Here is a 13,032-nt window from a genome sequence, read left to right as displayed (position 1 = left end):
AGCTGCTGCTGACTGCCTGAGTGCAATTGGCTACAAAAAGCAAGCGGATGGAGCACTAGGGAATAAGGAGGGTTCCTAGCTTCATGAATGCAGGGCTGGAGGTCTTAGTGATGAAGGTTGACTGGAGAAGATAGGTCATGTTTCTGCCAGGGACAGAGAGGAACATCCTCCAAAGTCAATGGACATAGGTAGCGATGGAGGTCAACTGCCAAGAACAGAGTTTTGCAGTAGCAGCAGGGGGCTGTCACTAGGTTTGAATGCAGGATTGGGGAGAGGGGGAGACCCTGATTCAGCAGGTGCTGGGACCTATGCTACATTTTGCTGGTGGCAGCTCAGCAGTGCCATCTCTAGTGGTGGCCATTTCTGAGACTGCACCTGCAAGGTAGGGGCACTTCAATGGCTGTGTGCCCTCAAAATAAGGTATGTGGGATCTGGGGCAAGAGGGTCAGTCAGGCAGGCCCTTAAATGAGGTGGGTGAGGGTTGGCTGGGGCAGATATTGCCGTTGACAAAAGGGCATCCATTGCCACCGAGCAGCCCTTTCATGGGAAAGGAGTGCCCAGAACGAAGGACACTCTTTCCCCCCATCTGAGCCTGCTGGATGGCCGCCAGCTTAACCTGACATGGTTTCTCCATGTGGTGATGAGAGCGTCCATTGCTGACGAAATGCCAGTGGAGGCAGGAAGAGGTTCCTAATTAACCACTTAAGTGGTTCAATTGGGCATGTGGCTCTGCCACAATTCACACCACTGGCTAAATGGCATGGCAGCAAGAAGACGTTGGGCATGCTCTCCTTGATGCCTTCCCACACCATTTTACCAGCCTTTCTGTCCCCAGCCCACCGTCAATGGACCTGGAAAACTTTGGCCTGGAGTCTGGTCCCCAGGACCTGGCAGCTTTACCATTAGTAGATCAGTGGCCTCATGCAGGTTATGAAAGTAAGTGAATACATCTTCAAAAGGACATCTACTAATCAACTGGAATAATCGTGGGTGAGTTTAATTTCATATAGATTAGATGATGAATCAAATTGACAAAAGTAGCCTGGAGGATGTGTTCATACAGTGTCTTCAGGACAGTTTCTTACAACAAATGCATGCTGGAACCAATCAGGGAACAGGCTATTTTAGACCTGGTAATGTGTATTCAGACATGATTAATGACCTCATAGTAAAGGGTCCGCTAGGTAAGAGTGATCATAACGTGATGGAATTTTATATTCAGCTTAAGGGTGAGAAATTTGGATTTGAAACTTAAATAAAGGCAATTACAAGGGTATAAAGACAGAATTAGCTAAGGTAGAATGGGAAAATAGGTTAAGAGGTAAGATGGTAGAGAAGCAGTGGCAGATATTTAAGGAGATATTCCATTTTTAAAATCCGTATATGGGATGTGGGTGTCGCTAGCTAGGCCAGCATTTATTGCCCATCCCTAAGTGCCCTTGGGAAGGTGGTAGTGAGCTGCATTCTTGAACCGCTGGAGTCCATGTCATGTAGATATACTCATAGTGATGCTAGGGAGGGAGCTTCAGGGTTTTGACCCAGCATCAATGAAGGAAAGTTGATACAGTTCCAAGCGAGGATGGTGTGCGGCTTGATGGTGGTGGTGGGGGGAGGTTGCGGGGGGGGAGGGGAACTTGCAGATGGTGTTCCCATGTATCCGCTGTCCTTGTTCTTCTAGGTGGTTATAACTCTCTAAAAAGATATATTCCATTGAGAAAGTCACCACGAGAAGGATGCAACACTCGTGGCTAACTAAGGAAGTTAATAATGGTATCAAATTGAAAAGAAAGATGTTCAATTCTGCAAAGGTTAATGGTAGTCAAGAAGATTGGGAAAATTGCAGAAAGCTGCAAGGGAGGACCAAAAGAATAATAAAGAAGGTGTAATATGAGAGAAAACTAGTAGGGAGTATAAAAATAGGCGGTAAAAGTTTCTAAAGGTATATAAAAGAAAAGAGTAGCTAAAGTAAGCACTGCGTGAGCCTGGGGAATTAATAATGGAAAACTAGGAAATGGCAGAGAGTTTGAACAAGTATTTTGTGTTCAACCAGCAGCAGGAGGAAGACTTGCCATCTGGAGAGCTATCCAGCAAACCCTATCAGACTTGACAGCGACCTGCCGGGTGGGGAATGTGGCAGGCAATCGAGGGACCAGCATCCGGAAATGGGAAGGCCGATTGATAACCACTCCCCTGCCCTTGTTTCCAACCCTCCCATCCCCCCTTATTGGTGATTCTCTCCCCATGACCCCCATCCCATCTACACTCACCTCTATCTAGGGATCCATCAGCAACTCCTCCTGTAGGCCTGAGTGTCATATGGGCAGTTGCCGCCACTTCTGGTAGTGGTGCTGGTACTGGAGAGGTGCTGCCCTCTGATTGGCTGGCAGCTGTCAGGGACCGGATTTCTGCACTACAGAGGGCTTAACAGAATGGGAGGCCCAATACTGTCCAAGTAACTGCCTGATTACCTGGTAATTATGTCGGGCTGCCCAGAAAGAAGGGACATGGGGTTCCCATCGGTTCTTCCACAGGTGGGCAAGACCACTGACGGACACATTAAGTTCCACCAGTGTTACCACTTTGGCATATACTATGTGCTCTGCTTACCTCTGTTCCTATAAGCTTCAGTTCAAAACAAAATGAAACATTCCCACCCGCCATTCTATTCGGTGCTTACTGTGAGCAATACTGCAGAGGATCCACTGGCATATATTAAAATATGATGCTACAGTCTTACTGCAGGTCCTGTTAAGAACAGAATCTGTTTTAAGTCAAGTTTGGATTAGTAAATTATACAGTTAAGTTGTCTGGCAGTACAGAACTTGGGTTTTGTTGAATAAAGAGACATGCCTAAGCTTTTTGTCTTGCACTCATCCGGACACTTGCAAGAATGCCAATAAAAGGGGGAAAACGTCAATTTATACTATATGCCAAGAGAGTGCTGATTGGTTGGCCAGTGGCGTCGCTATGGAGAATGCATCACTGATGGTGACTGACGGTTAACTGCCAAGCATTGTTTGAAATTTAAACCAGGCAGCTTGCAAAGGGCATATAGTATAAATTGTTACTTTCCCCCTTCTATCGGTATTCTTGCAAGTGTCCTCATGAGTGAAGACAAAAAGCTAAGATGTGTCTCTTTTTTCAGCAATACTCAAATTATACTGCCCGATTTGCACCACTCAAGCTGTAGAAATTCAATACTCTTCTTGTTGATGTCAATTTAGCAAAGGGCAGATTGATTGATTGGTTCTTTCATAGCATTAGAAAGTTGAAGATAGTCTAATATACAGCCTGTAAACTTTAGTGCCTTATCATACGCTGCATTTGTTGTTACAGTGAAGCCACATTTGCTCTCAGGATTTGCATCTATTTTGGTAGCAAGTTGCTAAACATGAGGCTGAATGGCAGACCGTGCTTTGTCTGTCACAGACACCACGGCCAGGATTTGCAATTGGGGCCTGGAATGAGAGCGTTTCATTTTGAAAATAACGCTTCCAGTTGGCGTGTCATGTTCTGACACTTCCAGGACATGCTGCAGTTTTCAAAGTGCGGGCAGTTGGGGGGTGGGGGGCAGCGGGGAGCAGCCAGGAACCCACTCACCTCCAATTAACGACTGGTTAAGCTCCTTGAGGAGCTTGTTAATGGGCTGGGGAGGGCCAGAAGGCAAATTTCAAATTGTACATTGCCAAACCCAAACTGTATGGTGCACGTTAGAACACAGCTATCAGGTACAATGGAGGACATGTTTTCTATGCTGAAAATTTTTTACCACCGGGGTTTTTGTTCTAGATTGGGCATAGTGCCCTTCAGTTCTGTTTGGCCACTTTTGTCTGTCGTGAGGCTGCTGGTCCTCCGATGTTCTGCCTCCTCTCTTCTACAAGGCATGTTACAGATGCTGACAGCCTCTGATGATTGTGCTCTGTATGAGCTCCCCACTGGCCCAATTGGGGCATCAACATTTAAAGATTGCATTACATGGGTGATGCAGGTGAAGCACCCGGAAACTATTTGGTTTCCTGACCCCAAGTTGAACATCAAGCCCCCAGTTAGGTTTGGAAAGGTACCTGTAGTACCTAATCCTCTTGCAAAGGAAACAAGTTTCTTCATCTCTTTTACTCATTTCATAGATATAATTTAAAAATACTTTTGCTGATGTTTTATTTTAATTTCTAATCTAAGTTATCCACAGGACTTTTATCTCTGATGATGTATTTGGACAGAATTTTCCAGCCCTCACCTCATGATGGGGCCGGTGAGCCATTGAAATCTCTGTTCACATCAGCGGGAATGGAAGATCCCGCTGACGTGAGGGGCTGGAAAATTCCGGCCTTTGTAGCTACACTGTCGCTGGGCAGGCTAAATATCTCACAAAGAGAGATATTTCAGGAAATGAGACCAGCTGGAAACTGGAATTTTGTGAATAAATCAGTAAAAACTGATTAGGAATAATTTGAAAAGGTAAATTTAACCGTGAAACTTAATAATATCTTTAACTATGGTACATATTCCTCTCATCAAAAAATATTTTAAGGAGGCAGGATTTGTCATATTTTTGATAAGATAATCTTTATCTATTCACATACTCACCTCCTTCTTCTCTTTTACATTTGTTAACATAACTATGGTAGCAGACTTCTGTTCCCATATCATTCGCCAGAAATCTGAAACAGTCTCTTCTTTGGAACCTTTTGGGAATAGAGATAGAAGTGAGGGTCTGCTTCAGAAATAATTTGGAATAAAAGGCAACTGAACCTCAGTGCTTGCATGGTATTATTTTCACATTATTCTCATTTTCCTCATTCTTCTTCCTCCACTTTCTACCCCATCTCCTTTCTCCTTGTTTGCTCCATTTCTTTTCTCCTTTTTCTACTCCATCTCCATCCTCCTCTTTTTACCCCATCTCCATCCTCCTCTTTCTACTCCATCTCATTCCTCCTCTTTCTACTCCATCTCATTCCTCCTCTTTCTACTCCATCTCCATCCTTCTGTTTCAATGAACTGATGGTGAAACATATTTTCCAGAGAAATTTACATAAAGCAACTTCTATGACTGCTTTTGTCTGACACATAATTTAGAAAAATCTGGGCTTGTGCTATATTTTATGATCAATATTTGACTGAATTTTCTTGAACCACTATAGATAATATGCCTCTGGGCCATTTGCCGAGGTGTTTGAGGATTAAGGTGTGAGATCCTAAACCTGGTGACAGTGTTCCATTTTGCAAGGTCCAGAACCGAATGCAAGTTGGAACTGTGGCAAAAAGAGAACCAGCTGCAGATAGGGAAGGAGAATGTACACTGTTACAATCAGGTGAGGAGGGCTTGAATGGATCTCCTCCTTTCCCTCTCCTTGTTTGACTGCAACAGGCTTTTTTTTGTTTGAAAAGGATATACTTGCGAATTTAGTGAGTACCTAACTGTTTATGCACTGAGATCATAAAAAGATCCACGGCTGTGTTTGCTGCCAATGCCTTGCATGCACAGCTGTATTGATTTACTCCGTGACATCATTGTGAGCGGTGGAGTAGGCAGTGGCCAGGAACCAGAGATAGTTAACAAGCAACTATTAAAGACGTTGCCCTGTGAATTTTGAAAAATATTTTAAGCAAATACAGATGCTGCAAGAAAACACCAGGCAAGACCCTGTCTCCAAACCAGTAAAAAATACTCACATTGCGCCCAACAACATTCACCCCATAGCTTCCCAAACTGGAGGAGGCCACCGAAAGGCGCAGTGGGCTGTTGTCCTGGGCACCAATTCGATGGTTTAACCTGCTCATTGTCTCACTCTGGGCCTCAGTTGGTAACAAAGTTGGCCTCATTCAGCAGGCGCTGAACTGCTCCAACCACACATGATCCATTCTGTCCCACACACGCAGCTCTGATTGGCTTACACACATCACTCTGCTCCCTCAAACTGGCATGTGAATGTACTATTCGTCAATGCGGATGTCAATCATGTTCAGGTGCCCATCCCCTCTGTGCTATCAGATCAGTTTGGGGTTTCTGCTGGCACTGGTTTCCTGTGTGTTTACAGACAAGTGCACATGTACAGACGGGTACTGGCAGCCAACATGCACAGCTATCTCATGTTGGCAGGAGGCAGTGAAAAACCAATCGGACAGGTTTTCTTGAGTTTCACAAAGAGAGGTTTACTTTATTATGCTTAAACCAATCGAAGGAAAATAATAAAATATGGTCCAATTTTCACACGCACGCACACAAACCAGACCCATACAAAAATAGATGGCAGATTGGGGAAGGATAGATTTGTTAACTTATAGTCCAGAGAAATAAAAGAAATTTGGTGGTCTTGTGACTTTCCTTCGGTGGTCCCTATGCTTCTGATTTAAAGATGTGAACAGCTGATTTGGTTGTTCTCCTCAAGAAGGTACTGCTGGGTTAAATTATTTTCAGAAGTCTCTGTATGTAGCAGGCATGTCCCCAGATGGTCACAGTCAGCAAACAGAATTTTAAGCTTGCAAGGTGGGTTGGAGATTGAGGGAAGGAAGAGGAACCACACTCAGGTCTTTTCTCGTCAGCGACTCAGCTGCTTGTTCTCTTACTGCAGAGAAAGCAGAAGCTTAAAACACATGAAGGGTGGGCCTGTCACATGGTCATCACCCAGTGATTCAAACGTGTTCGTCACTAGTGTATTCCCCTTGCAACTTTAATCAGTTCATGTCTGGGAGTCCTCCTCTCACAGTGAGAGTTCTATTGTTCAAGTGAGTGGGTTTAAGGCATTCCCATTATAGCTCAATGAGTTCATGTCTGTGGAACCCTCCCGGCCATGGTCCTGTTGTCCAAGCGATTAGGCTTAATGGCTTGTCTCAACCAGTTGAATACCTTGGGCAACTGCCTAATAGGGGCAGTATATGTAATTCACTCATATTTCCCAAACCATTTTCCTTGATGGATCTTTTCAGACATGCTGTCTCCAACCCAATAGATTGGAATGTGGTATGTATGGTGATGCAAGTTGGGGTAGCCATCTTTAGATGTGAGCTCAAGTCACCTTTAGTCCCTGTGTTTAAAATATCTCTAGTCTCTGTTTTTAAAAGTTCAATCTAGGGTTCTACTCGGTGGATTAAAAATCATTATTTGACATAAAGCATGTTTCCATAACAATACTGACTCACCACTGAGCACCCCGTGGGTCAATCAGCCACACCATGGATGGTGGGCGCTCTTCTTTATCAAAGCCACTCACATCAGAACCTAAATTAAGTAGCTGGTGTCTTGGTACACAGCTCTAGATTTAGCTGTCTAGATGATCAAGCTGGCTAGTATCAAAAAAATTGTTCTGATTAGGTCCTTCCAGCACACAGAGTGCAGAGATCAATTGTCCACCTGATGAGGAAATTCAGAGATTTGCTCTGACAGCTGCTGGAAGGTGTGCTGGGTATGAGAACATTCTCTTGTGGTATCTAGTGCTTCCAGCCCAGGGCTTATGGCAATACTACTGAGGTACAGAGAGGCAAATGGCTACTGATGAAGCTCTATTTCTGCATCTGCAGGAGCTACCATTCAGTAGGGTATGATGGGTGTCCATCTGTGTTTAGGAGAATAGTGCCAATGTATCAGCACATATTAATATGAATTGTGCCCTTGCCATGTCACTAGTGACAAACTCCGAGCACAGTTGCCCACTTAAGCTTGGACTGAAATGTCTTGACAGGAGAATCAACTGAGTGGTAATCCTCCTGAGCAGGATAGGAAATCAGGGTCTCTCTAAGACCAAGGTGATCCAGCCCTGTCAAACAACACAATTTTGAATAGGTTAAACTATGATAGTACCACTGTGAACGCACTGGAGACCCGAAAGTTTTGTCTTTTATCAGTAACGAAGTGCCCTGAACTTTAGCAAATGTCTGTGTAAATGGGGGAAAGCATGTATACACGATACTGGACAAATGGAAACCATACAGGTGAGCGTAGATTTCTCAGTAGCTTCAGTTAGAGACCCTTAAAATTGGCTTTATCCTGCCTATCTGGCTGACTAAATTTCCCCAACGTCAGGGTTCAAAATAATAGGTACTGAACTTTCTTTATGTTTGACCAAGTCTGACATGCATCAATGCCTGAAATTCATTAGCCTTTTGCTTCCAACAGGCTGTTGCACTTGAAAAGAGAGCAGGTTGGAGATAGGGTCAAAATGCTGTGACACTGAATTTCTGAACCTTGCTTCCTTTGATGGTAGCTTCATTCCAGAAATGTGTGTTGATGAATTCAGCCCCCACATCTTTTCTTTCTGGGTAAATACAGTCCAGATTCTACTTCAGATGAAACTTGGAATAAAGCCTACAGAGTAGAGCCAGGACAAAACATTTACATTTCTGAGTTGTTAATTTTATATCCAGTCTTCAGGTTTTTTTTATATCCTTTCATGGGATGTGGGCATCTCTGGCAAGGCCAGCATTTGTTGCCCATCCTTAATTGCCCTTAAGAGGGTGGTGGTGATTCACCTTCTTGAACTGCTGCAGTCCCTGCCAATGCTACAAGCTAATCCTTGTAAGGATATTCATTTGGATCATTTTTGTTAGTAAAAGTAGCACTTCTGCCTCCACTCGTTCCTAAGATCTATATATATTTTTTTTAATATACATACGAACACAAATGGAAAAGTGCCTTCAGCTCGTGGTTTACCATTAGTGTGAGTAGCTATTAATCCATAATGACATCTTCTCAACAAATGCCACACTACAGCGAAATTTGTATTGAGAGAAAATACAAATAGAAATATAATACTGATTCTTAGTGAATGGAAGAAATTACGGTGCCAAATATTACATTCATTGTGTTTATCTGGTCATGTCACTGAAAGCAATTTTTGCAAATCATCTAACAGTTATAACTCTCAGATTACAGCTTCTATCAATGAATAATACAAAGAATAAATAACAGGTTATATAACAGTCTCTTACCTTGAGCTGCTATGAACTTATTCTTCACTTTAAAGCCCTAAGGGGAAAAATTCAGTATTCGTGATCAATTTACTGTAGGCCGCCATGTACCTACATCATGTTACTTTTCTTTATCTTTTGTACAGAAAATGTTTGCCAATATGTTGATTAGAGTTAAATGCATTGCAAATAGTTTAATAAAAAGAATGAGCACCTACATCAACATATGAGGCATTAATGTAATCTGAGCCTGGCATCCCATCTATAGCTGTCAAAGTCACTCTGTAATTGTCATCTGGAAGAAAGTTTACAAGTCAACGAAGTTTGATATTATACTGACAAAAAATGAACAAAAAGAATCACCAAACATTAACAGAAATCCATTCTCTGCAAAATTCAATCACAAACTGTACTTTAGATGCCCTGTCTACAACACACATGTGGGCTATAGTCTATGCTTAGCTCTTACATTCCCAAGTTATGAATGTGGGAAGGGTTTGGAAAGCATAAGCCATACAGCTTGTGACTCCTGTAGCTAATGGAAGCAAAAGGTTCTGGGCCTGTGTTGGAGTTCAGTAATAGCATAAATCAGTAGAAACTTAACAATCAGTAAGAACTACAGAACGCATGAGGGTGTGATTAATACAATGAATGCATTTTCCTCTCGTTGTTACTGCAAATTCATGATTTAATAACTCCAACTACTATTGCTTTTGCAAATGCAAAATCCTTATCTATTGTTTCCTTGGTATTATACAGAATTGTTTCAAGTGTTTTGCCAGTTGGTACTGTGGAATCTGCTTGTTTACATGGTCAGCTGGACTCCACAGCGTGAATTACGCAACTGCGAATGCATGAATTCAAAAGCACAACTCATTTTCTGTCTGTATACTTTGTCTGTTATCTAAAAGTTCATGCAAGCTTACAGTGCAAAAGTAGCCCAGCAACCTCCGTGTTACTGCTAAATGCAGGTTCATCTCATTTACAGTACAGCCTTGTCATCAAAGCTGTTGCCACTGCATTCGACATTTTACACTTCTGCTTCCAACAGAAGTGCCGCAAAATGCAGATAGGAGGTAGGGTTAAAATACTGCAGCACTGAATTTCTAAGCCTTGCTTCCTTTGATGGTAGCTTCCTTCTAGGAATGCATGTTGGTCTAATTGACCCCCCAGATCTTTTCTTTCTGGGGTAAATTCAGCACAGCTTCTACTTCAGATGAAACTTGGAATTAAGCCTTTAGAGTAGAGCCAGGGCAAAACATTTTAAATTCCTGAATTGTTGGTTTTATATCCATTCTTCAGGGTTTTTTTAATTCTTTCATGAGATGTGGGCATCTCTAGCTCAGCCAGCATTTGTTAATTAAGCCCTTGAGAAGATGATGGTGAGCCACCTTCTTGAACCACTACAATCCATGTGGTGCAAATAACCCACAGTGTTGCTGGGAAGGGAGTTCCAGGATTTTCATTCTGTGACATTGAAGGAACGGCGATATAGTTCCAAGGGGAACCTTGTATGGCTTGGAGAACTTGCAGGTGATATCCCCAGCCTTAAAGTATGTAATGGCAGTGACAGAGAAACATCTCAAGATAATACAAGTTGCAAGGAAGTCATTACAGTGCTGTCCAGCATATCTAATATATGCAGCAAAATTAACAGATATTACACAACGTATATAGTGGGCCCAACTAAATTATTCCAGATTGTAAACATGAGCAGAGTACAATATCCACCTGACCAAATGTTTTTAAATCTTAAGTTAGATCTTGATGGTTATTACTGCGATTTCACCTTAAACACAAATGTAAATTGCACCAGCACAAGGCATATAATTACTAGCCATTTCTGCTTGTACCATAAAATACTTAAAACATATCAACATAAGCCTTGTCCATATAACACAAACATACTCTATTCCTTCACAATATAAATTTCAAATGAATAAGAAGGATGTAAGACGGCACAGAACTTTAACTGAAGAAATGGAAATCTGAGAGTAAGGAGATGTCTTTACCCGGCAGGATGTTGGGATATCGATTTTTGTCCTTGTTCTCCTCTCTATTTGCTGCTTCACAGCATCCTACTAATGTTCCAATTGGCAGAGACTGTAGCAAACCAGGCAAAGAATATTAGGATTGTGAAGGGAGTCTATTGAGTGTTAACTACAAATTAATGGTAAAGCAGGAAGCCACTTACACTTTTAATGCTGCAAAATACTCAAGTATTATTCTCTCTGTACACAGTTTTGAACCAACATCAAGGTTATTTTGTCAGTTACAAAATATTGTGTTATGGTGTGGGGATTGTACTGTTACAAGTTTCACCCTGCGATGATCCCATCCAAAATCCTGTAGACCAGATCACTTTCAAACAGAAGAGGCAGGCACTTGTTTGGGGGCATTGGGATTTCAGGGAGCCAAGATCAGTCTAACCTCCCTAAAGTGGTCAACGAGATAAATTTTTATCTGTGACCATTTCCTATGCCATTTTGCACATTATTAACAACAATCAATCTCCCTTTTATTGGACCTGGTAAAGGCACTTCTATGGCCCAGAAAGCTTAGAATCACTATATTCTTACCGGTTCCAGGCCAAATATCTAACTTGTGGCATTCTCAACATCACCACCATGTTGTGGTCAGCTAAGTTAGCCCAGGATTAAATTATATCACTTTTTAATTCAGTTATTTGATTAAGTGAATTATTACAAATATTCAACAGTGAAAGCAAATGGACAATCAACAACAATCAAGTTATAAGCAGTAGTTTTACATGCTGCAGGTCATGAACATTGAGTAAATCATTGGATACATGTGCAAAGGGAATTGTTGCCCTAAGGAATTGTTGCCTTGGGGTTTTATTGTGTTGCCTCATGGGATGAGACTTGTACTCACTCAAAACCCATCCACAGACACAGAGTTAAAATTGGGCCCACTGTTCTTGTACACTTGGTGGAGGCTGTTTCTCTCTGACATCAGACTTCCCTCCTTCAGCAGAGGCTGTCTTGTCAGGGGGTTCCTGAAAGAGAACCTTTGTGGGCCCCCAGTAAGGGGTTTCAGATAGCATGGTACTTTCCCAAATCTTGGCAGAGGACATACATCACAAGTTCTAAGTGCTATATGTTCCACAGGTAATTAGTCCACATAAAGTATGTTTTTTGATGAATATTACCAGAAACTGCCTCAAAAGAAACTAGGAAGGCAGATTGCCCCCATCCTTAGAATCCCTCTTGTTTAGTGGATCCTAATATTGCTCTCAGTAACAGCTGGGGAATGCTCAGGTCCCAGGTGCTACAGAGGAATAAGGCATGGAAACCCATGACATAACTTTTGCATTTTCTCTGCAATTTTCCAGACTTCCACAAATCGATGGACCTGGGCCTGCACTTGCAATAGGTACAGACCTAGGGTGTCCATGAAATGAGATAGGAAGGAGCTATCACAAACCTCCCTCCACAATTTTGTTTTCCTGAGTCAAGGTCACACATTTCTAATGATTTCCCAAGAAGCTGGTGATAGGCCTCCCCTCTGGAACCCTCTCAGGTCAGGGATCTATGGCCAACCACTAAGAAGGTGAAGGGGGGAAAATAAGCTTTCTTCTTGCAGAGTCCTAGCAGATCTTCAGGCTTAGCTACCTCTGATCACTATTCTCCAACAGCAGCCAGAACACTGTGAGGCCTGCAGCTGTGCCTATGTTCTCAGCCTTATTGCAGTGTGCACTTGTCTGTCTAATGCCCAGATAAAGGGAGTATTAATATTGGGTGTAATATTGTCTCTTATTTACCAGTATGTGGATCAGAAACTTTGGGGAGGCAAATTCTTAATTAAAAGGAAATTATTTTCTTAGAAAAATTAATGAAAATAGAGTGCTATTTTTACAATTTTCCTAATTACTTTGTTGAGGCTATGTGGGCTACCGGTTCCTATGCCTCTGCCTACAGTGCTCCTCAGTTGGCTATTTGGAGACGTGTGAATGGTCCCGGTTCAATCTGAGTTTCACTCCTTGCCTTTGGAGAAATATCTCAACTTCAATTAGTGCTTTCACCCTGACAACATGATCAGGAACTTAACGCATGAAAAAATGTGGCTGCCACTCACATTCTACTCTTCATGACAGAGCTTTGGAGTAAT

At 42.3% G+C, this 13,032-nt stretch overlaps 1 protein-coding gene across 6 annotated transcripts in view; it reads right to left on the bottom strand.

The window, feature by feature from the left end:
* ptprea (protein tyrosine phosphatase receptor type Ea) overlaps window positions 1-13,032 on the bottom strand; it is a 227,793-nt gene that overhangs the window by 36,590 nt on the left and 178,171 nt on the right. For all 6 annotated transcript variants that reach the window (XM_041209369.1, XM_041209371.1, XM_041209370.1 and 3 more), the window contains 4 exons: window positions 10,917-11,007; window positions 9,123-9,199; window positions 8,926-8,962; window positions 4,588-4,685 (listed from right to left, as the gene is read on the bottom strand). In XM_041209369.1, the coding sequence (XP_041065303.1) occupies window positions 4,588-4,685; window positions 8,926-8,962; window positions 9,123-9,199; window positions 10,917-11,007 (303 nt within the window). The remainder of the gene's footprint in view (window positions 1-4,587; window positions 4,686-8,925; window positions 8,963-9,122; window positions 9,200-10,916; window positions 11,008-13,032) is intronic.

Source organism: Carcharodon carcharias, chromosome 17 (genome assembly GCF_017639515.1).
Source record: "Carcharodon carcharias isolate sCarCar2 chromosome 17, sCarCar2.pri, whole genome shotgun sequence".
In the NCBI taxonomy this organism is placed as follows: domain Eukaryota; kingdom Metazoa; phylum Chordata; class Chondrichthyes; order Lamniformes; family Lamnidae; genus Carcharodon; species Carcharodon carcharias.
The sequence above is the reverse complement of the archived record's forward strand: the minus strand, read 5'-3'. Positions and strand labels throughout refer to the sequence as shown.